Source organism: Pleurodeles waltl, chromosome 4_2 (genome assembly GCF_031143425.1).
Source record: "Pleurodeles waltl isolate 20211129_DDA chromosome 4_2, aPleWal1.hap1.20221129, whole genome shotgun sequence".
Taxonomy (NCBI): domain Eukaryota; kingdom Metazoa; phylum Chordata; class Amphibia; order Caudata; family Salamandridae; genus Pleurodeles; species Pleurodeles waltl.
Genome location: NC_090443.1, coordinates 410,228,509 through 410,255,084, shown reverse-complemented (window position 1 = coordinate 410,255,084; position 26,576 = coordinate 410,228,509). Strand labels below are relative to the sequence as shown.

General features: G+C 44.6%; 1 protein-coding gene across 6 annotated transcripts in view; it reads right to left on the bottom strand.

The window, feature by feature from the left end:
* The window catches only part of RC3H1 (ring finger and CCCH-type domains 1), a 655,450-nt gene that overhangs the window by 548,649 nt on the left and 80,225 nt on the right, over positions 1–26,576 (bottom strand). For all 6 annotated transcript variants that reach the window (XM_069231606.1, XM_069231604.1, XM_069231602.1 and 3 more), the window contains exons 2-3: positions 19,223–19,586; positions 17,981–18,101 (exon numbers count right to left, since the gene is read on the bottom strand). In XM_069231606.1, coding sequence (XP_069087707.1) covers positions 17,981–18,101; positions 19,223–19,453 — 352 coding nt within the window. In that variant the 5' untranslated portion in view covers positions 19,454–19,586. The remainder of the gene's footprint in view (positions 1–17,980; positions 18,102–19,222; positions 19,587–26,576) is intronic.

Sequence of the window (26,576 nt, the reverse complement as noted above, 5' to 3'; positions counted from 1 at the left end):
CTGAGGTCAAGTTGTGCTGTGTCTGGAATGCTTGGGTGGTCACTACTGAGGATTCGGCTTGGAGTGGTCATAGTGTAATGTTAAAACATGTTGCCACTATTTTACAGTGATAAAATATGCTAGTAGCTTGACAGGACTTTCCTTGAGCAGAAGTAGCTCTCAATTTAGAAAAGGTTGGAGACCCCTGATCTAGTTGCTAAAGGACATGCATTGTCCCACCAGACATCGGTCTCTGGATTTGCTGGAGGTATAATGACTGCCCAACCTGGATTTCACTGTTAGATTTGGGAGGACATTAAAATTACTATTGTACACTTCCAACAGCGCCCCAGTCCTCAGAGCCTAAGTATAGTGTAGCTTAAGACGTCTGCCATCTTGAAAACGCAATAAGCAGATAGGGATGGCCTAGGGAACTTTTATGGTATTGGTTAGCGTATGCCCAGGAGTCATTCCCATCCACTAGTTCATGCAGGTTTAATTGTGGCACCTCCCAACACCCACTTCAGAACACTCCTGGAAAGGAGGAAGATCAGAAGAGGAATGAACCCGCTGTCTGCAATGTCAGAAAAGACTGGTCCTCCTCTTTTTTGCACCGGACAAAGAAATGGACTCTGAAAAGTGATAAGGCTGACAAAATATAAAAAAGTATAAATTGTCAGGGATGTCAGTCCTCCTTCCATACCAACTGACCCCCACGAGGAGTGCAAATTTATTTTGTAAGTCTGCTTTCTGCCTGGGGGCGTCACAGCCCCTGGGTAACAACACATTTCAAAAAATAAAAACAAATTAAAGAAAGAAATGTATGTAGGATGTTGACTCCCTTTGGGGTGGGGGTGGTAGTTACATTTTCTTTCTCAAATGTGTATTTTGTCACATAAACCTACTATATGCAGATTTGTTAGGAGATGCTAGATTTATGTTTAATATGCAGAACATATTCTTGTGCAAACGGATCAATGTGGTGATGCGTTTGCATGCAGTGGATAGATCTGCCAAAGGTTGGATGGTTATTTTTCAGTTGCTTATTTGTGCATTTGGTTGCGAAACTGGTACACACGAGGTTAAAAGTTTGACCAGATAGTACTACCAGGTTCTGAAATCAAAAAATGAAGCAATACTATTGAAAAAAAAATAAAAGAAATGTGACACATTATGCTGGATGATTTGCCTTTTCTTGCTGCATAACGTAGTTAGCAGTTTTGCATAATGTGGTGCTATCTTACCGCATAATTCCAGGTATCCTGGTGATAGCATTGTTTTCATAAAGAGCATGTCTACGCACAAAGTTGCAGGGGGTCCCAGGTGAATGTGTGCCTCTTGAGATCAAAGGTAGATTTGTAGTTTTGGGAAATTATTTTCATACAGGCAATGGACCAACATAGCCAAACAACACTAACATTTTGCATAAGCCATGGCAAAAGTATGCTGTGGAATTAGGTGTCTGGCAAAGTGAATAAATACTGTGTCGGTTTTAGCCAGTCACCAGAGACGGCGTCTCAGTGGATGACTGCTGCCCAGGCCCTCAATCTAGTTATGCAGGACAGATCTAAAGCAGGATCAGATATTGAGACGGCATCTGAGGGGGGAGGAAAATGGAGCAGAATCTGGAAGTGTTTCTTCAGTCAGCTGAATTTCATCCGACGACTCACCTTCCAGCGATTCTGAAGGATATGATTATGGCAGTCATGCTGTGGCTGCGCAAGCATAGTCTGAGCAGCAGACTGACCGTAGCAGCGTAGACCAACCGAGAGAGCAGGCACGAGCGGCAAGAAGCACAGAAGGAGTGCCCTCTTGGCACCTCCCTCAGTTTAATGTAGCCCCAATTTCTGCTGTTCACTGGCAAAACTGGATATAAAATCAATACAGCCAATTTTTTGCTAAGTCAATCTCTTTTTGGTTGTTGACTCCCTTGAGCAAATGGAGCAGCAAATGTGGTTATAGAACAAATTCTGAGGCAACATGGAGGCACTCTAGGGCCTCATTCTAGGGGACACCAGCAGACTCGCACTTCACCGGAGGAGTTAAAGAAATTTTTGGGTCTTCTGCTCAAAATGGGGTTAGTGCACAAACCAAGACGGTCTACTCGCATGGTTTGGGTAACAGCCATCTTTGCACTGTGCAATGCAGCAAAATTATCATTGAAATGCAGCATACGCTGCAATTTCAAAAAACAATCTATGCTCATGTAAAGGTTGTTTGGGAGCTTGTCCAGCCACTCCTTTACAAAGGTTATAATCTATATGTGGACAATTTTTATACGGAAGTACAGCTGTTCAGTGAGCTGTACAAAGCTGGCACAGTGGCATGTGGTACACTTTGTTGTCACCAGAAAGGGTACCCGCAGCTTCTTTGTAAGGCACTTCAAAAATCCTAGAGCACTGTGTTGCATTACAATGAACTGCTCACAGTCATGTTCTCTCATAGATGTGATGTGTAACATGGACGAAGTTCACAAACATTGTTGTTGCAGAGTCTGCTCTAAGCAACGTAACTGCCCCCATGTCCATCATAGCCAGGTCTGTGTGTTCCTACTTGCTTTATTTTGTATTGCACAAAAGTGAAGTATTGGGAAATTGACTGAGGCGGAACTGAGACCGGCCCTGAGCTGCTGGTGTGGTAACTTTGGGGTTGCTCTGAACCCCCAACGGTGGGCTACCTTGGACCCCAATTTGAACCCCGTAGGTGGTTTACTTACCTACAAGAACTAACATTACTTTACCTCCCCCAGGAACTGTGAACATTGCACTAAGTGTCCACTTTTAAAACAGCTAAATGTGTTTTATGTAAAAAGTATATATGCTATTGTGATTATTCAAAGTTCCTAAAGTACTTACCTGCAATACCTTTCAAATGAGATATTACATGTAGAATTTGAACCTGTGGTTCATAAAATAAAGAAAATATATTTTTCTATAACAAAAACCTATTGGCCTGGAATTGTTTCTGAGTGTGTGTTCCTCATTTATTGCCTGTGTGTATGTACAACAAATGCTTAACACTACTCCTTTGATAAGCCTACTGCTCGACCACACTACCACAAAATAGAGCATTAGTATTATCTCTTTTTGCCACTATCTTACCTCTAAGGGGAACCCTTGGACTCTGTGCATACTATTCCTTACTTTGAAATAGTGCATACAGAGCCAACTTCCTACAATTGTCCACAATGAATCTGAGGTACTTCTTGTGGCTGTGAATAAATGGTATGTGTAGTTAAGTCTCCTTCAGATCTACAGTGGCCATGTACTAGGAATGGAAATACCTCCTGTAGAGTTCTCATTTTAAAGTGTTGAGTTCTTATGTATTTGTTTAGACGTCTGAGGTCTAATATCAGCCTTAAGGATTGGTCTGGTTTTGGTACCAGAAAGTATACAAAGTATACTCTTTTCTGAGTTCTCTCTTGGGGGCTCTTTTCTATTATTCATTTTTTAATCAGCTCCTTTACTTTCGGTTGTGGGTGAAGTTACTCTTATCTGCAGAGTGCCTTTTCCCTTGATGATATTAAGGTGGCTTTTTGAGCCACTTAATGCAATACCCTAGCTCAATTATATTCAGTATCCATTTGTCCAAGGAGATTAACTTCTGCTAGTGCAGAGGTCTTCAAACTGGGGGGAGGGCCCCCCTAGGGGGGCCTCAAGTGATCCCGGGGGGGGGGGGGAGGCACCAAACGCTCGCTAAAATAAATATTATACAGATAACATGCCTTTGTTTTAAGCAGAAGCATGTTATTGCAGGTTTAAAAAGGTAACAGTACTTCACTGCAATGTTTAAATAGGTTTAGACATATTTAAACAATGCCATCTTTCTAAAATAATTGTGAAAAATTCTGAGGAGGGGGCCCAAAGATTTTTATTTTTCAACTGGGGGGGCGTGGCATTAAAACGTTTGAAGACCACTGTGCTAGTGGAAGAATACTATTATCCTGTCTCATACTGGTGCTATGTGATGGGGGTTTGTGTGAAACGGACATTACAATGCTGCAGGCCCCAATGTCTTTGGGACTTGTCCTCTTCTCCGCCTCACCCACAAAAGGGCTGACATGCAGCGCATTTCTCTTGCGATGGTGTGCAATGAGAAGTTAAATGCTGGTTGCTAGTTCCCATGTTGAAAACTATGGCGGCCATGTGACTTCCTGGTTGATATGGCTCCCCTTTTGAAAAATCCTTGCAACGTACAACCAGAGAAGAACTAGCTAGGGCAAGGCCCAGGTAGCAGTGGACTACTGCCAGAGTTATATGCCACCTACCATAGCGCTAGCAACCCACCTGCTAGAAATGTACCACGCAATAAATGAAAAAGGGACGCAGACCCCCCTCCTCCCCTTCTCCACCCCTCCCTCCCTCCCCTACTCCCTTCCCCCCCCTTCCTCCACCCATCTTTGACCCCTCTCCTCCTCCTCCTCACCCCCCCCCCCCCCCCACACACACACACACACACAAAACAGACAATACAAATCCTGAAACCAAGAAAAGACCTCTTGGAGATGGGATCACAACATTTTACAAGGACAAATCCACCCCAACCAATCAAGCTTCATCCTTAGCAGGGACATTTTCAGGTTTGGTGACAGACAAATTATGGATGAGGGATATAAAAAGTATCACTTGCAATTTTGGGCATTGGTGGTTTTAATATTGAGTTAACTGGCTAGGGAGGACTCTACCAGTATGTGATTGTTTATCTTTTTAATACATCAGCTTGTCATATTTCGACATGTAGCTTAGCAGGTCATGAAACAACCTCACAAAGGCTCTACCACATAATAAGTAATCCACTGTTAGGTGATCTTGGAGTTTAGACACTAACTCATTGCATGGATGAAGCTGCTATACACAAACCTGACAGCACATGGGTATATTCAAGTTTCATGAACATGCAGACACAATAAAGAGTATATTCTGAACAAGATGCTCCTGGATTGGCTTTAGGTGGTGTCATAAAGCGTGTAAACTGCAATTGTCTGTGGATAAGAAAGGGCTGGGAGCGTATAAATGAATTCTGATACAGCTTCACAGCTCCAATGGGTGTTATCAGAACCTGCGAAAGGAGGATGAAAACAGAATTGATGAAGTGGAGGTTATAGGAGTGATAAAGAGGAGGGTTGTAGTAGTTGCATGGTGGTGGATGACAATGAGGTACTGGAAAGGTCCAATGGAAGAGGGAGGTCTTCCACTGGGAGACTGCAAAATATGATTGCTGCAGTGGGGAGATGCTCCAAATAGTAGATCAGTTGTGCAAGAAAGTGATAACGACCCAAGGTTGAGAGTACTTGGGAGCACAGAGATTACGCGGTCATCCAGGGTAGTTGACGGATTACACAAAATTAATTATTCTATGCTTAAATTCATTTCTTTTACCATGTTGTATTCTTATTTATGCTTAGCTTTTACTTTTATTGTTTCAGTTTGTTGTGATTATGATGAAAGAGGATGTGTTAGATCGTAGGTTTGGCTGCATCTTCCAAGCTTAAAAATGTTCTCCTCCAATGTTGTGTTTCCAGGTAGCCTATAAGTTGGAAATTCCATTAACAGTTGGCAGTTCACTGAGTGGTATGGAAGCACTAAGCGAGGGTTATTACTGGCAATGAAGTCACATTTATCTTTCCACTGAGTTGTCACTCTTTATAAAAAAGAGAACATCATTTATTTTTTTGATTAAAGAAGTTTATACCTGTCTCCTTGGGAGGGGGGAGTTCTGGTTGCCCTACTGAGCATTATTCAATTGGCATAAGGAAGACAGGTCTAAGCAAAATTATATTTACCCATTTGCAATTTCATGCAACACAGACAAGAACTGTTCTCTTCTCTGCAGAAGAAGTGCCTTGAACAAACAGAAAGATGTTTCTCGCCACAGCGAAGCTTGACAGACTGCAGTTTACAGGCAGACCTCATCTTCAAGGTGACGGTCCAACTAGCTATCAATCAAAATTATCTAGTGGTTAGTCTTTCTATAAATACTTACAAATTTATTTTTAGTACATTCTACTTCATACCAATCTTGATGGGAGTTTAGGTTCTTCAATGAAGGATGAGCTATGTAAGACACTGTCAAACTGTGGTCCGGCCCCCCCTTATTGTGATATCGACTTTAATGGTAAAGATGGCGCATCATCTGGAGGAGAAGGACTTTCTCTCCTCACTTCTTTTTTTTTTTTTTTTTTAATGTTTTGCCTTTAAAAACAGAGAATGCTCAGAATTCGCTAGTGAAAACGTATTTGGTCTTCTCTAGGAAATTATGAGGTACAGCCTTTTCAGTGCCACCACAAGCTGTCACAAATTCTGTAGTTAAATACAGGGCATTAATCAAACTAATGGTCCAAAATGCTATCTTTCCACCTAATTTCGAGATAACATTTTAGAAGCAGTTGCAAATGTATTTTTGGCACATGCACTTTTGGCAGTTTTCAGTGCTGGATCTGCTCAGTAATAAAAAATAATTAACTTCTGCCTCAATGGTGATGGAGTCAATGAGAAATATGGCTGCATTTCTTAGTGGACTGATGGCATTTCCACTATTTGTGAGCATCACAAAAACAACCATGTAAACCAAATTCATGGATTTCTTTCCAGCCAGGGTATACAATAATATGTATTGCAATATCTGCCAACTCCTTTCCCAGCATATGACCTTTACATTTCACAGCCAGTGCCTGAATGTTGCCAACTAACTACAACTCGATGTTATATATATTAAAAATGCCTTTAATATAAAACACAACAAGCCTGTTACGGAGAACTGTCCTTGTCTTGTGCAAGACAAAAAAAGTCAAGCAAATACTTCATAGATAACTTTATAAAGCTTTGGTCGAAATCAGAGCACAAGAAAACAAACGTAGCCAATCCATGAAATCTAAGTTTCATTCGAGATATTATATATATATATATATATATATATATATATATAAGGGAGGATTCTGTAACTGTTTTGTACTGCAAAACAACATGTATTTTGTCTAACAGAAAAAAAAATAACTTTGCCAAACAATGAATCCTTTAGACTGGTGTTAAAGCAGAGAGGCATTCTCGTGGGTTAAGCATACTATAAACATGCATTGGCAAGCCGATACATTTTGACTGTGAGACAGGGGCTTTCAGTTGATGACTTTGGCAAGGCTTCCATTTCTACAGATGGCTATTAAATAATCCAAGACTGTGGCAATCTTAAAGTGATTTGCCTTCTGGACCACGCCAATAAAAGCAATTATTGGAACCAAAATCAGTTTATTTATGAAGTTCCTTTTAATAATACAATTCTCGTATTTTTTAAAAGGGACACTGTGTGAAGTCTGAAAGAGTGTCAGAATGAGCAAGTAATGTAATAAGTATCACTTGCAATCGTGGGACTTGGTGGTTTTACTATGTGGTTAATAAGTGGTCAGGGACTCTCTGCTATATGCGATCAGTTACCTTTTTATACACTGGCCTGGCACATTTTGATATGTAGCTCAAGGGTCCACGAAACATTTTTTAAGACAGACTCCCAAGATAGGCAGCAAACATTCGAAAATGAACACTGATGTACATAAACCAAAGTGTCAGGAGCTTAAATCATGTCGTCAGAAAATAAATACATATGGTAATGTCAACCATTTCAAATGCAGATATACATACTCTGCAAGACAAAAAGGATTCCTGCACCAAAGCACCAAACATTTGAAAACGAGTAGTGCTTTTTCTGACACACACAGACTTGTTAATAACGTTGCAAAAATAAAAAATCCAAATACCAAGCACACTCGGTTTCTCTCAAACATGCGGTCTGTCTAGAGTTTATGTACTTCTGTATTTAACTTTAACTGTGGATGTACACGACATGGCCCTGTTTGGACGTCATTGTGTAGCTACATGTGTATTTGAAATTACTTAAGGTTCAATCTCCGTTTGCAAGCTCTTTGAAACGGGAGATGGCAAACTCCGGCATTTTCTTTTAAGGTGGGTGGCAAGGTAGGTAGGTGATTCTTTGAAATACAAGTGTGCCAAAGTGACTGGAAGCAGCCTGACCTGCATGTACCGGTCCACTTTCCACCAAAACTTTGACTTTTCATCTTTAAAGCAAATCTCGTCTCAGGGCCACACACATTTGTTGACTTAATTTACACAATTCGCACAGTTAAAATGCAACGGAAAATGTGTTGTTCAGGGACATTTCAACTTGTGTCTCACAGCAGTACATTCTGTTGAGTATCAGGGTATAGTTAACAATGGAAATGAATAATGTCCATTTTATTGTTGTTCATAGTGTGTAACCGTGCCGTGAGCGCCTCACTGCTTGTGAAATAGGTATTAAAATGACTGTGGCCCCACTGTCACTCTCATTCACCTGGTGCAGATAGGCCTGTCACTGGTAATGTGAGGTCTAAAACCTGTTCTGTGACCTGGTGTTTATCCCAGATCACTGCTTCATGAAGTGCAGAGATCTCCCACTTCATTTTGCCCATGTTTTGGAAACTCCTGCTTGGAATCAGTACCACTGTGCCCGTTTTGAGAACGATCACTTGGTTCACATAGCTCGCAGTTTTCGTTTGAGCTGCACGAGACTGTAGTAGAAAAAGTATCCTATGCGACCATAGCACTAATAATAAATAACTATTTCGGCTAAAAAGCCATAAAAGTATCCAATAAAACAACATACCATAATCGTACAATAAAATAGTTAGGAATAGAGAAGAAGGGTGCCACATAATACATTAAAAAGCCCTGACAGTTTCTTCTAAAATGGATTATTAAAACACACAGTTATGAGAACAATACGGGATGGACATCAAATTTTAGAAAACTAAGAACCTTTCTATCTTAATTTCACTTAATAATCTACTTCTGCCTTGAGTACTTTTGGTTTTGCTGATCAGTCAGCAAGATTTTCTCTAGTTCTTATAGCCCATGCACTTTGGAGATATCTTGCGACTGCGAAAACTACCTTATCACTTGTATCGCTTATCAAAATTCGTAAGGATATATTGTATTTCCTTATTCCCATTGATCTACATAGAGGAATAATCCACTTCTTCCTAGAAACCAAGTATCTAGGGCAAAAGAACGTAAAGTGTGCAAGTGTCTCTGGTTGCTCATGACAAAAATGGCAAAACCTCAAGTTGTTATCCTCCTTACTCCACCTTGCAGTGAATGTCTTGAATGGCAAAATCCCTAGCCTAAATTTAATAAAAAAAGCTTTTGATGTAGGGAGGATTTATGTTGTCCATATAGGCCTGAAACTTGAGACTGTATTTATGATCTAAAAACTGTAATGTCCTACTACCTTCGGCCTTTTTGGTCCAAGTCTGGACCAAAATAGTCTCCCAGTAGCACCGCCTAATGCGTACTTTTACTTCCTTGGTTAAATTGCAAGGATCTCTCCACACCTCCTCCATTTTAATGAATTGACTCATGTCTCTAATGTATTTAAACCAAGGAATTTTTGATGCGCCACCATCCGCTAAAAGCTCAACTGCTGCTTGTAGGAAGTTGGCTCTGTATGTGCTATTTCAAAGTAAGGAATAGCATGCACAGAGTCCAAGGGTTCCCCTTAGAGGTAAAATAGTGGTAAAAATAGATAATACTAATGCTCTATTTTGTGGTAGTGTGGTCGAGCAGTAGGCTTATCCAAGGAGTAGTGTTAAGCATTTGTTGTACATACACATAGACAATAAATGAGGTACACACACTCAGAGACAAATCCAGCCAATAGGTTTTTATATAGAAAAATATCTTTTCTTAGTTTATTTTAAGAACCACAGGTTCAAATTCTACATGTAATATCTCCTTCGAAAGGTATTGCAGGTAAGTACTTTAGGAACTTCAAATCATCAAAATTGCATGTATACTTTTCAAGTTATTCACAAATAGCTGTTTTAAAAGTGGACACTTAGTGCAATTTTCACAGTTCCTAGGGGAGGTAAGTATTTGTTAGTTTTACCAGGTAAGTAGGACACTTACGGGGTTCAGTTCTTGGTCCAAGGTAGCCCACCGTTGGGGGTTCAGAGCAACCCCAAAGTCACCACACCAGCAGCTCAGGGCCGGTCAGGTGCAGAGTTCCAAGTGGTGCCCAAAACACATAGGCTAGAATGGAGAGAAGGGGGTGCCCCGGTTCCGGTCTGCTTGCAGGTAAGTACCCGCGTCTTCGGAGGGCAGACCAGGGGGGTTTTGTAGGGCACCGGGGGGGACACAAGTCCACACAGAAATTTCACCCTCAGCGGCGCGGGGGCGGCCGGGTGCAGTGTAGAGACAAGCGTCGGGTTCGCAATGTTAGTCTATGAGAGATCTCGGGATCTCTTCAGCGCTGCAGGCAGGCAAGGGGGGGATTCCTCGGGGAAACCTCCACTTGGGCAAGGGAGAGGGACTCCTGGGGGTCACTTCTCCAGTGAAAGTCCGGTCCTTCAGGTCCTGGGGGCTGCGGGTGCAGGGTCTCTCCCAGGTGTCGGGACTTTAGGTTCAAAAGAGTCGCGGTCAGGGGAAGCCTCGGGATTCCCTCTGCAGGCGGCGCTGTGGGGGCTCAGGGGGGACAGGTTTTGGTACTCACAGTATCAGAGTAGTCCTGGGGTCCCTCCTGAGGTGTTGGATCGCCACCAGCCGAGTCGGGGTCGCCGGGTGCAGTGTTGCAAGTCTCACGCTTCTTGCGGGGAGCTTGCAGGGTTCTTTAAAGCTGCTGGAAACAAAGTTGCAGCTTTTCTCGGAGCAGGTCCGCTGTCCTCGGGAGTTTCTTGTCTTTTCGAAGCAGGGGCAGTCCTCAGAGGATGTCGAGGTCGCTGGTCCCTTTGGAAGGCGTCGCTGGAGCAGGATCTTTGGAAGGCAGGAGACAGGCCGGTGAGTTTCTGGAGCCAAGGCAGTTGTCGTCTTCTGGTCTTCCTCTGCAGGGGTTTTTCAGCTAGGCAGTCCTTCTTCTTGTAGTTGCAGGAATCTAATTTTCTAGGGTTCAGGGTAGCCCTTAAATACTAAATTTAAGGGCGTGTTTAGGTCTGGGGGGTTAGTAGCCAATGGCTACTAGCCCTGAGGGTGGGTACACCCTCCTTGTGCCTCCTCCCAAGGGGAGGGGGTCACAATCCTAACCCTATTGGGGGAATCCTCCATCTGCAAGATGGAGGATTTCTAAAAGTTAGAGTCACCTCAGCTCAGGACACCTTAGGGGCTGTCCTGACTGGCCAGTGACTCCTCCTTGTTATTCTCATTATTTTCTCCGGCCTTGCCGCCAAAAGTGGGGCCTGGCCGGAGGGGGCGGGCAACTCCACTAGCTGGAGTGTCCTGCTGGGTTGGCACAAAGGAGGTGAGCCTTTGAGGCTCACCGCCAGGTGTGACAATTCCTGCCTGGGAGAGGTGTTAGCATCTCCACCCAGTGCAGGCTTTGTTACTGGCCTCAGAGTGACAAAGGCACTCTCCCCATGGGGCCAGCAACATGTCTCGGTTTGTGGCAGGCTGCTAGAACTAGTCAGCCTACACAGATAGTCGGTTAAGTTTCAGGGGGCACCTCTAAGGTGCCCTCTGTGGTGTATTTTACAATAAAATGTACACTGGCATCAGTGTGCATTTATTGTGCTGAGAAGTTTGATACCAAACTTCCCAGTTTTCAGTGTAGCCATTATGGTGCTGTGGAGTTCGTGTTTGACAGACTCCCAGACCATATACTCTTATGGCTACCCTGCACTTACAATATCTAAGGTTTTGTTTAGACACTGTAGGGGTACCATGCTCATGCACTGGTACCCTCACCTATGGTATAGTGCACCCTGCCTTAGGGCTGTAAGGCCTGCTAGAGGGGTGTCTTACCTATACTGCATAGGCAGTGAGAGGCTGGCATGGCACCCTGAGGGGAGTGCCATGTCGACTTACTCGTTTTGTCCTCACTAGCACACACAAGCTGGCAAGCGGTGTGTCTGTGCTGAGTGAGAGGTCTCCAGGGTGGCATAAGACATGCTGCATCCCTTAGAGACCTTCCTTGGCATCAGGGCCCTTGGTACTAGAAGTACCAGTTACAAGGGACTTATCTGGATGCCAGGGTCTGCCAATTGTGGACACAAAAGTACAGGTTAGGGAAAGAACACTGGTGCTGGGGCCTGGTTAGCAGGCCTCAGCACACTTTCAATTGTAAACATAGCATCAGCAAAGGCAAAAAGTCAGGGGGCAACCATGCCAAGGAGGCATTTCCTTACACTGCTGCTTGATAGGTGGACAGGTGTTCGGCTGTTTAGAGCTAGATCAAATCTGAGGGGTGTGAGAGGAGTACTCATCAGCAACCCCAAAAAGTTACGCATAAAGCAATTTTCTACCGTTGTCAAACTTCTGGAATTACAATACCCCCATAGCTCGGCACCATAAATTGAAGCAGCCACTGCCGCTGCCTTGTATACTGTAAAGGGAGGTGAAATTTCCCCTTCCGAGATGTTGGCAATTTTCCTCCCTATCACTGCTGACCTCTGCCGGAGGACAGACAAACTCTTTCCGATCTGTGCCGACCACTGTTCGTCATCCGCTAGTCTGATCCCCAAGTAATCAAATTGGCTAACTCTCTCTAACAATTGTCCAGCTATAATAACTTTCCTCCTGAATGACTTATGCGGATTAAAGGCCATGAACTTGGTCTTAGTTGGATTTATTTCAAGGCCCCTCTTGGCACAGAAATTAGAAAAAGCATCAAGTTAATTTTGGAGGACCATTGGGGTTCTTGAAATCAATAGAGTATTGTCCGCAAACATTAAAATGGGGACAGGGACTCCTGCTAGTTTCGGGCCATCATGGTTGCAATGCATCAGCTGATCTACCACACCGTTGATAAAGAGGTTAAACAGTGTGGGAGCCAAGACACACCCCTGTCTGACCCCCCTATCAACGGGTATGGCTTCTGTCAGATCTCCACCTTGAGACCAGCATACCTGAGCATAAGTACCCTCATGGAGATACTTTATCAATCTCAGCAGTTCTTTATCAAGTTGGTAAGACTCCAAGACATTCCACAATAAGTCCTGTGGGACCATATCGGCTTTTAGATCAATAAAGGCCACATACAAGTGGCTCTTGTTGAGTATCAGGTATTTCCAGCAAGGGAGGTTAAACCTGAACGCCTGGTCTACTGTACTCACTCCTTTCCTGAATCCTGCCTGAAAATTGGAGAGGATCTGAAAGTCCTCTATTCATGTCTGCAGTCTGGTCAGGATCTGCTTACAGAATACTTTTTGGCTCACATCAATTAAACTTATTGGTCTGTAGTTAGTTGGTAATTCCCTTGACCCCTTTTTAAAAACAGGGACTATGATTGCTCCTTGCCATGTGGGGGAAGCCCACCACCCCCTCAGAATCTCGTTACTAAGTGCATTTAGATATAAAGACCAAGTTCTGGGTCGAGACAAATACAAGTCACCTAGGATAACATATAGCCCAGGAGCCTTTCCTTTGCGTAATGTTTGAAGAGCAAAAGTTGTTTCTTTTAGGGAGAAAAAGTCCAAATCAAAATTAGATGAAATAGCTGCCCCAGAAGTTGGTGTATAAGAAATAGAAGACCCCTTTGGTGTTGGTGGAGGAACAGTGATGCAGCTAGTCTGAGCCACTCTGTACAAATTTCCAAAGTGTGACACCCAGATTTCTGGCTGGATTGCTGGATAGCTCTCCACATTTTGGGAATGTCCTTTTTCTGCCACTAATTTCCAAAACAGTTTTGTATCTTTCACATGGAGAGCATCTACCAAAGCATTCCAATGTTTGGTTTCCCACTCTTTTTTGGCATTTTTCAGTGTTGTTTTATATGCAGTCCTGGTTGCTCTTATCTCTCAGCGACTCCCTACCTTCAATGCTCCCAATAGGTGTGTTTTGGCCTGTCGGCAGGAACTAGAGAACCATCTCAGTGATCTGTCCCTAGTTGCTATCCGCCTCCTTGCTATCTGGAAATATGGTCTTAATCGGTTGACAAAGCTACCATGCAAATTAATCAGGTCAACCAGTACAAAGTCAGTGTACTTCAAAGGGAGAAGCGTCGATATAACTACTTTATATATTGATATCTGAAAATGTACATCTTCTGCCACCATTTCCCATCTCACGTTTTTATAATCGTTTGTCGCGATTAAAACGTTACCCTTCACCCATTTAGTCAGTGTGTTACAATTAAATGTGGAAATTAAGAAGGATGTACAGAGAGCTTGGTGGTCACTATCGTCTCGTGGAGAGACAGCCATATCAATAAGAGAGTTCCAGAGAGTATCATCTACTAAAATATAATCTAGATGGCTCGAGTATGGTCCTTTTCTATATGTAGGCAACGCCGCAGTGTCCGACTTCGTGTTTCCATTTACTATTCTTAGCCCCATATTTTTTATTAAGTTCTCAAATAGATCTAATGCTCCCACTGTTTTCTTTGTTGTGACCCGGACCGGGCCTGATCTGTCCCAGGGGTCTGCAAACTGGATTCCTTCTTGCTGGTAATCATCCTTACAACTCAGTTGTATATTGCAGTCTCCTGCAACGATTAAGCCCTGCTCCCCTGGTAAATGGTTCAAAAGATCTGTGAGCGAATTTAGCAGAGCAATCTGAGTGCTTTGTGGGCCAGGTCTAATATATATATTTACAAATACTATGCGAGTAGGCCCCCTTGGACTGCTAAATTCAACCTCCACAGCTAATATATCCCTAGTGGGAGTAAATAGCTCCTTTGCCTTGGGGAACAGATTGTGCTTTAGCCAAGTTATCAGGCCCCCTGATGCCCTCCCAGATGGCGATGGGAGCGCAGCCTTCTGGAAGGTCCAGTAACCTGCTCTATAAATCATAGAAGGGGCCCATGTCTCCTGTAGTAGAATATGATATGATGTTGGTCTATGAAACTGCACCACTCTGGGTTGGTTGTTTTTGATAGCACACCTGCCACATTCCAGGATAAGAGTTTAATTAGGGGATCATTACCATCCCCAGTATTTTGCAATCTCTCGTTGGTCTTATTTATAGAGGATGCTGGTCCACAGTCCCTCCCTTCTACTTGGCCATTGCAATGCGTTCCTACCTCTGCTCCCACAATGCCCAGTGACAGATTGCTTAGGGCACAGGGTTCCAGAACCCTTTTAATGAGTACATCATCCCTCCCTGCCTTCGCTATGGGGGTTTTGCGTCAATCCACAGTTGAAGTTGGGCTACTCCTGCTGCCCCGCCTTGAGGTACATATAGTGGAAAGCAGTGGGTTGTTAGGGCTGCCTCTAAAAAACAAGTTAGCCATTGGTGGCCAGATCGTTTGGGTAAGAGTCACTTGGGATAAGGTACCAGGTCTCAATCTTTGCTCAAGCGCTAGAAGACCCTTTACTAGGCTCTGGCTGTTCAGTTTCAGCCCTATGAGGTCCGTTTCTGTGCTATCACTTGAATATCTCTGGGCAGTAACTATGTCATCCAGTATAACGGACCTACATTTCTTTACACACCTTATCCAGTGAATTACTTTATTTTTGAGTGAGTCCCCTTGTTCCTTTGAATCGTAGTTTAACTTTGGAATGTTCATCATATATACATCATACGGACTATGCTTGATCTGACTTGACAAAGTACTCCGTGGGGGGTCTTTATCGCCGTTATCTAAAGGCTGATTTCTGTACACCTCATGGTTTGCCCCTCTTATCAAATTGGTATCACGTTTATTTAGATTAGCCACTTCGGGGGCTACACAATCTTCCCATTGGCAGTTTTGTGATGCCACTCCAGCCCTCTTTCCCCTATGTTTTCCTGCCTTATATATTTCAATTTGCTGGGTTTGCATAGATAGAGGGTTAAACTCAGATTTAGAAGATGATTTCCTTATGTCCCCTATTACGGCGGTTATGCCGTCCAGCTTCTCATGTATCATGTGACTGAAGGATGTAAGATACTCTCTTAGGCTCACTATCTCTGCTCTTATTTGTACTAGCTGTGCCTCAAAAGGGCGTTCCCCCTGAGTGACTAAGTGTGTTAATGCCTCCTCAGCTTCCCTTGGTACGCTCTTCTCTATACTAGAGGTTGCCAGGGAGACAAGGGGTAAGAAACGATTAGAACAATTTATGGGAGGTGACGCGCTGTCCTGGTGGTTAGACGTGCTCAGATTGGAGCTCTCTATAAAGTTAGCAGGGGTTTCTGGTATGATAGACTTCAACTGAGTTCCCCGTGGTGGTTCTGGCAGCAGCTCTCTATTCGCAGGGATAAAGAAAGACTGTCTTTAGTTGCAACGTCAATCCCTCTCTTGGAGGACTTGCAAGATTTAGTGGCTAGCAAGCTCTCTACTTCCTCTATTAGGTCGTCAATTTGAGTCAGTGTGCAGTTTTCAGCAGCATGTCGGGGTAGTTTCTTCGCCCCTCCCTGCCCAGTAGGATTACCACTAGATTTCCTTTTCCCCATCCTAATTAAATTAATAAGATTTCTCAAGGATAAATATAGCGGGGAAAAGAAAACCCAGAGAATAGGCCCTGCCCTATCTCTTCCTGTCAATGACGGGCAAAGGACGGGCGATGTTCAGTTTAAAGGGGCTTGGTCCCGCCCCCAGCCGCCACAAGCAAGATCCTGCGCTTCCCGGAAGGCGGGGCGCGATGTTCAGTTTAAAGGGGCTTGGGTCCTGCCCCCAGCCGCCAAAAGCAAGATTCTGCGCTTCCCGCAAAGCGGGAGCGCAATGTTCAGTTTAAAGGGGCTTGGTCCCACCCCCAGCCGCCACAAGCAAGATCATGCGCTTCCTCTAGCCAACAGTCACGTTTTCTCACTTTTCTGGAGGCTCCTTGATCAAAGTCTCACTTGTGCACTTGTCTCACATGTGCACGCTTGGCTCCTCTGTTCCCCCCAACTAGAGCTCTGCTAGAACACTGCAATATTACGCTCACCTGCAATAAGCTTAAACTCCTCAGGCTTCCCCGCGAAGCGGGCGCACAAAGCAAAGTTTGAAGGGGCTCTGGTCCCGCCCCCTGCCGCCTCGCGAGTCCAGCGCGTACCGTGAAGCGGGCGCGCAAAGTTTAAAGGGGCTCTGGTCCCGCCCCCTGCCGCCTCCCGAGTCCAGCGCGACCATAGCACTAAGTAATGTTATGTCCATAAGAGGTCTTAAATAACACAACACCCAAACCATGTATTCAGAGCCCCCTACGGTCATAGTTCTGCTACATCTTAATTCTATTCACTCCTAACAGTCACTTCAAAAATAGTTTAGACCAGGGATACTCAAAGTGCGGCCCCTCTGACCTTTACATGCAGCCCCTTGGGCAACAGGAGCACTGGGCAGCTGTTTGCTCGACTCTGTACTAACAATAAAAATATTAAATACACACACAATCATTTATTTCAAACATAATTGGTGTTAAAGAAAGGAAGTAACTAGGGACTCCTGCAATTAACTTTAGAAACACATTCATTTTAAAGTCATCTTACAGCATAAGTGTAAAACTAAGACAGTCTCTTTGAAATTAAAAAAGTGCATTTAGTTAACATGCAGAACCTTTTCGCCTTAGTACAATTTATTTTATCAGTCCATTGAGATGTATTCATTTAAAAGGGATAGTTTTCAAACATAAATTTGGAAACATTAATTATTTCCCTTACCCTGAGAACACCACCAATAGTAAATTAAAGAGGCAAGTCACTTGGTATGTGCACTTTATGGGTGGCCTAGGTTCTTATCATACATAAACAACATTATAGTTTATGAAATCAAACATAGAAGCAGGTTTTGTGTAGCACACACCATGTATCATGTATTTCGAGGTCATCTTAAATGTGATAATGCAGAAAAAGGAGGGAAACTGACACTAAACAATTGCCTAGGATTACACAATTTGGAAAAGTGGGTAAATTGGGATTAATTCCAGGTTTTCTGGTTTCCCAATGTTTATTTCAGCCACTAGATTTATATCCTTTGCTTCCCCTACACCTACCCTGCCACCAATTCCCCTAGCCACCCCGCGCTGGCATCAATGCGGCCCTCAGGCACGTCACAGACCAAACTTTTTGGCCCCTAGGAAAATGTTTGCGAGTACCCATGGTATAGACTAACAGGGGATGTATAGTGGCCTTACCTCTGGCACTGCTGAGTGGTTTGAGATACAGTGCCAGTTCTTCCACACATTTCTTTGCCTCTTCATAGTGTTTGGTGTCCTCAACCCCGCTGCATAGTGTGATGGGTTGCTGCTCGGGAACCTGAAGACAACATAGGGGAGAGGAGGTTTGGTTTAAGTGTGTGCATAAGGAGGAAAGTTGCCAAAGGCACAAGAACAATAAGTAGCCACAGTCAAAAAGCAAATTATAACAATGAAGTTGTTTTTCTCTGCCAACAACAACCTCCACAAAGCAGTGATGTGGTTAAGACAATGAAAGAGACAGCATTAATTAAAGTGTGACGAAAGGAGTCAAATAATGCCAGATAATGAATCTTGAAAATGGGATGTGAAGGAGAGAACACAGACTTTTAAAGAAAAGACACAGCAAGAGAAGGAAGATGAGCAATGGAGACAGAGGAGGGGGAACTTACAGTAGTGGCAAGAAGAAAGCTGATGCCAACTGGATAGAAGAGGAGGAAAAGTAGTGGCAAAGACTTGGAGGTGGTTAGAAAAGAGGTGGGAAAGGAAGTAGTGGTAAAAAAGACGGAGGGGAGCAATATAAAGATTGGAGAAAAAGTAAAACTGAATGAGGAGGAGGGAAAATCAGTGAAGGGTGGTGAATTGAGTGGGATGGGTGACATGGAGATGAAAACTAGAGGAGAAGGAGATATAGGTGGAGGAAATGCAACTTCCATTAGCAAAAGTGTAACTCCTTTCGAAGAGAAAACGTGTTAAGGAAACCAGATGGAAACTATTCAGAAGATGCAGCAAGACCCTTGGGGAATGTAAGCAGAGCAAGGGACAAAGGGCAAAGGAGTAGGGGATAGGGAGGAGGAGGCCCCAAGGTAGAGGAGGCACGGTCCAGAGGACAAAATAAAGTGTGGAGGGGGTGGAGGAGGGGGGGGAGCCCTAGAGGGGTGGGAGGGTTCAAAGGGAGGAGCAACAGCAAGGACCAAGGAGCAGGCCAGAGGAGAAGGGGATCAACGAGTTGGGGGGGAGGGGATGGGCGTGAAGAGGGAAGCAAGACCCCTTGGAAACAAAGGGATGTGCTAAGCCCAGGTAAAAGAGGCAAGAGGGGTAAAAGGTACACCAGAAAGATATTTTACTGCATGTGAAGGATGTCATGGTTCAAGAAACCCCATTTGTGGGTCACAGAACTGCTGTCAACACAGTAACATTCAGAGGTAGTGGGATTACTCAGTGCGAGGTCAGGCATATTACCTGAGCTCCCACCAGCTGCAGCAAGGCCGAGTTGACAGGCAGGAGCTCGATATCTGTATTGATTGAGGTTTGGTCGAAGGGGCATGCTTTGCGGTGAAGTTTGTTGAGGCACATCTTGCAGACTGTGTGGCCGCAGCCCAGGCTGATGGGCTTTCGGATGGTCTCGTCAAACGTCTGGGTGCAGATGGGGCAGGAGAGGAAGTCGGTCCACTGTGGAGCTTGCACAGGCATCGCCTCAGAGTTACAATTCACAAAGCACAACTGAAATCTAAAGAGCAGATTCCATTGGAATCAAAATCTGGATTTTCTTTTTTTATATATATTCTGTAAATACAGATGGTCAGCACATAGTGTGACGCATATCCTGGAAAACAAAAGGAAAAGAGATTAGTTTATGAGTGGTTTGTGTGCGAAGATTTTCTACTTGAATATACTTTATCGGTTGGTTAAAAAAGAAAATCAGCATGAGGCAAAACTAAAAGTGTAACTATTATTTGTAAAGATGTAGAATAATCTACATGAAAACTAACAAACATGCCTAGCTTTGATATTATGAATCCCATATTCGGCTGACACCTCCCCAACCCCACAATCCTATTCCCAACTCTTCTGAAACTTCACTGGTCCCTCAACTTGATAAATGTCCGACCTAACCTTATCTATCTTATCTGGAATCTTGAGCCGTAGTGCGCACGAAGCACTAAAAATATATGTATTTTTTTAATACAAAAAAAAAAAAAAAAAAGAACACACACAAAAAGGTGACATCCAAATGAATTATAATAACAACAATAATTATTATAACAATAGTAAAAATGCAAACGTTTCCCAAATGGTTGTGTATTTCTATTACACCTTATGTATAAGATTCATTTTTTTTTTCGAGATTCCTAGTGACCTTGCTAACGTGACAAGCCTTTAATTCAACTTCTGAAAATTAATTTTTTCAAGATAACGGACTAGATAAGTAGAAGTTACAAAATGTTAAGAGTTTAATCAAACCTTTTTTTACAGATCCATATAAAGGGGATGGCAACTAAACTTGGAGTCCACGAATTGAAATCCCATTGTCATACCACAGAGCCCTTCAGGGACAGCCTCTAGGAACAAAACCATTTTGCCAAGAAAAAAGCAAATCAAATCTTCTACGGTCACAATAGTGTTAACCCATGAAAGCTAACATTCCCAGGCAGATGTGCAGTCCAACAATCAACAGCAGCCTGTAGAATACTGTGCGAAACAAATATACAAGATAAAAAAGAATACATTTATTTTATTCCTAGATAATCTTAAACTGAATAAATCTTGTGATTATGCATTAAAACGGAAACAAAATACCTGAACTTTGACGGTTACTGGTAGCTGTGCGTTCGCAAACAACCCCCACATTGCTAATAAAGTCATACAACATCACTGGTGACATTCAGTCAGTAAAGCAGAAACTGCACCCTGAGAACGTCAGTAAAGGACCAATTAAATAGTACGTGAGGGAGGCATACATCCTGGAAGGAGATCAAATCCAGGGAGACGGGTAGGGCATCCTGTGAGAAATGTAACATCATTCCATTCTGCCAGGGAGGTAATGTACCCTAGGAGAACGATAAACAAGCAGACCAGAAACAGTGTGCCAATCAACCATCGCACACTGGGAGGGCACCATCGGTGGAAAGCTCAAACAGCACGGCTACATCCTGTTGCTCTTCGGGGACAAATATACACTGAAAAAACCAACAGATATAAAGATCACAGAATTTAAGAGTCACCACATTCTAAGGTTCACTTGACTCTTTGGTGGAAGAGAGAATCTTACTCCTGGGACAGCAGAACCATCATTAATAGCCAGGCTGGCAATCTGTGCATGGAGAATTTGAGATGTTCTGCCAATCATCTTTTTCTATCAGTTTAAGGATTTACAACTAGACTTAATTTCGGTTTGCAGGGATTGGTGGCTAGCCTTCTGTTGCAATTATTGCAAAGATCTGACTATCCTTTCATTAGTATTCTGAGAACCAAAGTGTCCTTGCTTGGAGGGGTTGAGGGGAACCGAAGTGCAGTATGATATGGTAGTAGAGATATTGATGGAGGGGTTCATATCACAGAGAATAGATATATAATTTGTACGGATTTCATCTGTGCATGTTATCTTTCATTTCTGGTATATTTTCAAGAACACATTTTATAGATCTATGTTTACGTAATGGTAAAAATCAATTAAACCACTTTCATGCCATTGCTCTTTTGCATGTGATGTACGGGGCATTTAAGTTGAGAAAAAAGGTGAAAAGCAGTGGGCATTCCACATCACGGTTTGAAAATCCATTTCACAAAGTACAATCAAGTTACGTATCATAAAATCGTGTGCCTTCCCTTTTCTTCCCACTTTGGATCGTTTAAGCAACATAAAAGGCAGTAAAGGTGCTTGCTGCCCACGTTCCAAAACGATGCACAGAGCAGAGTTAGTATATTGTCAGCTTATCACGAGCCAAAAGAATCAGGAGGGAAAAAAAGTTTTTAAAAAAACAACTTTGGTGAGTTAAAACATTATCCAGGAGTGCTCGGCTGCTTCCTAGAAAAACACATTGGAGCACATGTAATTCAGAGACACCCAATTCACAACATACGCATCATAAATGACAGGTACACCACGGTTCCTCAACACCAAATTAACTAACAACAAAGATCACGGAGGTTTGAGACCCACACCTACTCCTCAAATCGTTAGAAAATGTCCCTTCTAAGCTGTTTATATCTCCAAATTAGTGTCTCTCAATACGTGCACATTCGATGTCAGGACACAGGATCGACCCGCAACTCCCACACCTTTCAAAATAAAAGCCGTTATAAAACCAACCTTCTTTACGATTTACTACACTGAATTTTTTAAATATTTGTTTGTGTTTTAACACGGCTGCCAATAGAGAGCTGGCTGTGAAAAACTAATGGACGGTTATATCAGACTCGAATGCAATTTCTAAAAAACTAGAAGAGGTTAGGACCAGACAAGCAGGTGTTTATCCCACCAGCCTCCAACCTTGTTACTCCGACTCACTTCATGTTCGTTCCGCGTGATGCACATCACGAGTTCGGTTCTCTTCGCCCTACTACTGGCCATCACTCAGGGAACAACCTCACTAGAAGAGGCTGGCAGAACGCACAGGTACAAAGGTGACAACAACGTTAGGCGTGCTCGGCTGCCGAACACGGCATGGTTTAGAGAAAAGGGGTGAGTCAAGAGGCAGGTCGGGGCAGACGTGGTTCACGAGCACAAAATCGTCCTTCTCACACTTTCAATCTCGTAAACGTGCCGTGGAATTTACTCGGAGGCCCGTGTGACTGGGCATGTGGTGCTACCAGGGACCTATTGTGACCGGTCACGGGAGAGGAAGCCGAGGAAGAGCAATCTTAAAGTACCTACAGGAAACGCTTGGCTCAAAGGCTGACCGAGCTCGGCTCCGGTCAGAAGTGTCTCCAAACGTACAGGGAATTACCCGTAAACAAACAAAAAAAAAAAAAAAATGTCAGCGGCGAGAGCTCTTGACAAGTACTACACGACAGCAGTTATGTTGTTACCTGCAACTGGAACTTTCTGCTGTATAATCCACCATCCGAGGGGGCAGGCAGACAGCAAGCTCGCTCCCACGCACACATCAAAAACACGTGCATTCAAAAAATACTGGCTTGGTTCCGCTAAAGTTAGGAGTTTTCCTTATTAGGTTTAAATCATTTCACCGCCGTTAGGAGCTTTAAATCCATGTTAAATGTTGCACCAAATCAACATTTCCAGAAAGGTTACGCATTAAAACTACTATACATGTGAAAGCAGCATTGACTAAGTTATACATTTAAAAAAATATTAAACTTTTTGCCATCGTCTCCTGTCGTGAGCTACCATGTGCCTCCCTCAACGACATTCGGCACAATTCCAACGATTAAGCTCGAATATGGTGGTAGCATGTGATGTGACTTTTGCACTGCAGCAATCAGGGGCGGCTCCTTCGCAATGGCGAAGGCGCGCTGCCCCACTGACTGTGCCAGAAGCTGAAAAAGAAAACGATAGTATTCTATAGTTTTATTTTTCTGCTTTAGGCACAGTAATTCAGGGAGGGGCGGGACTAGGCCATGGGAGGTAGGAGGGGTGAGTGCACTAAGTGCATGTGTGTTTGGCCGCGCGTCTGAGGGCAGCCTTAGACACAGGCGCACTTAGGTTTCTCTAATTCGGCAGCATACACAGCTGGTCTCGAGAAACTGCAAAGACCCCAAGCTTGTGTCCGAGCGGCAGTGACTGCCACTCAGACAAATCCTAACGCTGCTTACATGCTTGTATAGCATGTAAGCAGAGCTAGGATTGCTGAGGAGCCTGTGATGGTGTCCCAACAGTGAACGCTGGGACACAAGAAGAGGATCGAGGCAACAGGTGGCAGCGACTGAAAGAGGTAAGTTATTTTTTATTCCCTACCAGCCCCCCACCTCTCCCTTTGAGATTTGCGGCGTACGCCGCTGGTAGCAATACATTTGTGAATGCACGTTTATCACTACACCTTTTTCAAGTAAAATGCTTTACTAGACCACATCTGTGTACAGTGCATGCCAATTAATAGAGTGGTTAAAATTGTTCTCATACTTGGAGTGCGTCATTCAATATTCATGTTGCAGGAAAGTAGCCCCTTTTTAGTATGGTTACCCCCAATTTTTGCCTGTCGTGTTTTGACTGTTCACTGGATCCTACAAACCATGTCCCCAATGACTGTGCTCTCTCCTTCTAAATTTGGATGCGTGGGACTTTACTCACCCCACAATTGGCATACTGGTGCTCCCATATTAGTCCCTAGTATATAGTACTTAGGTCCCCTGGGCATTTGGTCACCAGGGGTTCCCCATGTGCTGCAGCACTTATTGTGTCACCCAGGGGAACCCATGCAAAATGTGTCTGCAGGTCTGCCATTGCACCCTGCGTGTAAAGGTCCATGCACCCTTTCACTTCAGGTAACTGCACCAGGTCACTGTAAGTCACCCCTATTGCAGGCCGTCCTTGCCCAGAGGGAAGGGTGTAAGTACCTGTGTGTGAGGGCACTCCTGCATGAGCACAGGTGCCCCTACGAACTCCAGCTCCATTTCCTTGACTTCATAAGTGTATGGAAGACACTTTATCAGTGTACTAGACCCAGGTCCTGTGTTCAGCTATATATTTGTAACTACAAACATGGGCATACTTGGCATCAAACATGTCGGAACCAAACCTCAATACTGTTGCCAGTACTGGTTGTATGATTCCATGCCCTCTGGGGGCTCCTTAGAGGACCCCCAGATTTGGTCCTACCAGTTTGCAGGGTTTTCCTGGGCAGCCTGCGCTGCTGCCATCCTACAGACAGGCTCTCCTGCTGCTTGACCAGCTCAAGTCCAGGAAGGCAGAACAAAGGATTTCCTTTGTGAGAGTGAGGCAGCAACCTCTCCCTTTGGAAATAATTGTTCCATAGCTTGGGAGGGTTAGCCTCCCCAAGCCACTGGTATGCTTTGAAGGACACATTTGGTGCCATCCTTGCATAAACCAGTTTGCACAGGTCCAGGGACCCTCGGTCCCTGCTCTGAAGCAAATCTGGACAATGGAAAGGGGAGAAACCACTCCCCTGTCCATCACCAATCCAGGGATGGTGCCCAGAGGTCCTCCTGGTGGCCACTTGATTCTGCCATCTTGAATCCAAGGTGGGCAGAGGCCTCTGCGAGCATCCGAGTGGCCAGGACAAGCAGCTGACATCACACCAACTCCTGCTAGGTGGTCACCCTCCTAGGTGACCAATCCCCCTTCCTGGGCTATTTGGGTGGGGCCCTCAGATTCAACGTGCAAGATTCCAGCAGGACCCCTCTGCATCGTTTACTTCACCTTCTGGCCAATGGAACTGCAACCAGACCCTCCAGGAACCGATAATCTGCAACTACAGCAACAACTCTGCTCTGCAACATTGTGTCTCCAGCTCTTTCTAGCAACTGCAACATTTCCCTGGCTGTGCATCCTCGGAGGGTGACAAATCTTCAGTCTGCACAAGAAGCAAGAAGGAATCTCCCTTGGAGAGAAGGACTCAATCAATCAGGAATTTTTAAAGCGCACTACTCACCGTGAGGGTCTCAAGGTGCTGAGGAGGGGTGGGGGAGAAGGTGGGGGGTAGGGAGGAGATAGTGCTGCTTCTGCTCTAACAGCCAGGTCTTGAGAAGTCTCCTGAAGGTAAGGAGGTCTTTGGTCTGGCGCAGGTGGATGGGAAGAGTGTTCCACGTTTTGGCGGCAAGGTGCGAGAATGATCTACTGCCGGTTGTAGTTCTGCAGATGCATGGGACGGTTGCGAGGGCGGCGAAGCGGAGGTGACGGGTCAGGGTGTAGAAGGAGAGTCATCTGTTGAGGTATTCTGGCCCGGCGTTGTGCAGTGCTTTGTGAGCATGGGTGAGGAGTTTGAAGGTGATTCTCTTGTTGACTGGGAGCCAGTGCAGGTTTTTCAGGTGGTCTGTGATGTGGCAGTAGCCGGGGATGTCCAGGATGAGGCGTGCAGAGGCGTTCTGGATGCCCTGCGTCCTCTTCTGGAGTTTGGCCATGGTTCCCGCTTAGAGGGCATTGCCATAGTCCAGTTTTCAGCTTATGGGGGCTTGGGCGACTGTTCTTCTGGTTTCGGTGGGGATCCATTTGGAGATCTTTCGGAGCATGTGGAGGATGCTGAAGCAGGAGGAGATGGCATTGACTTGCTGGGTCATGGATAAGGAGGGGTCCAAGATGAATCTGAGGTTGTGTGCGTGGTTGGTGGGAGTCAGAGCGGTTCTGAGAGTGGCAGGCCACCAGGAGTCATCCCATGCGGAGGGGGTGGAGCCGAAGATGAGGACTTCGGTCTTGTCGGAATTGAGTTTGAGGCAGCTGCTCTTCATCCATTCGGTGGTGGCCTTCATTCCTTGATGGAGGTTGGTATTGGCGGAGTTCTTGGTGAGGGAGAGGATCAGCTGGGTGTCACTGGCGTATGAGATTAGGTTGAGGGATCGGGCGATGTTAGCGAGCGCGGCCATGTACACGTTGAAGAGGGTCGGGCTGAGGGACAAACGCCGCAGATGATTTCGGTGGCCTCTGAGTTGAATGGGAGGGGGGGGGGGGGGGGGACTCTCTGGGTTCTGCCAGTGAGAAAGGAGGTGACCCAATCCAGGGCTCTGTTGCGGACTCTCGCATTGCTGATACGTGACCGTAGGGTGTGGTGGCAGACGGTGTCGAATGCGGCCAAGAGGTCCAGGAGGATGAGGGCTGCGGTTTTCCCGCTGTCCAGTATAGTTCTGATGTCGTCCGTGGCGGCGATGAGGGCAGTTTCGGTGCTGTGGTTGCTCCCCTGCA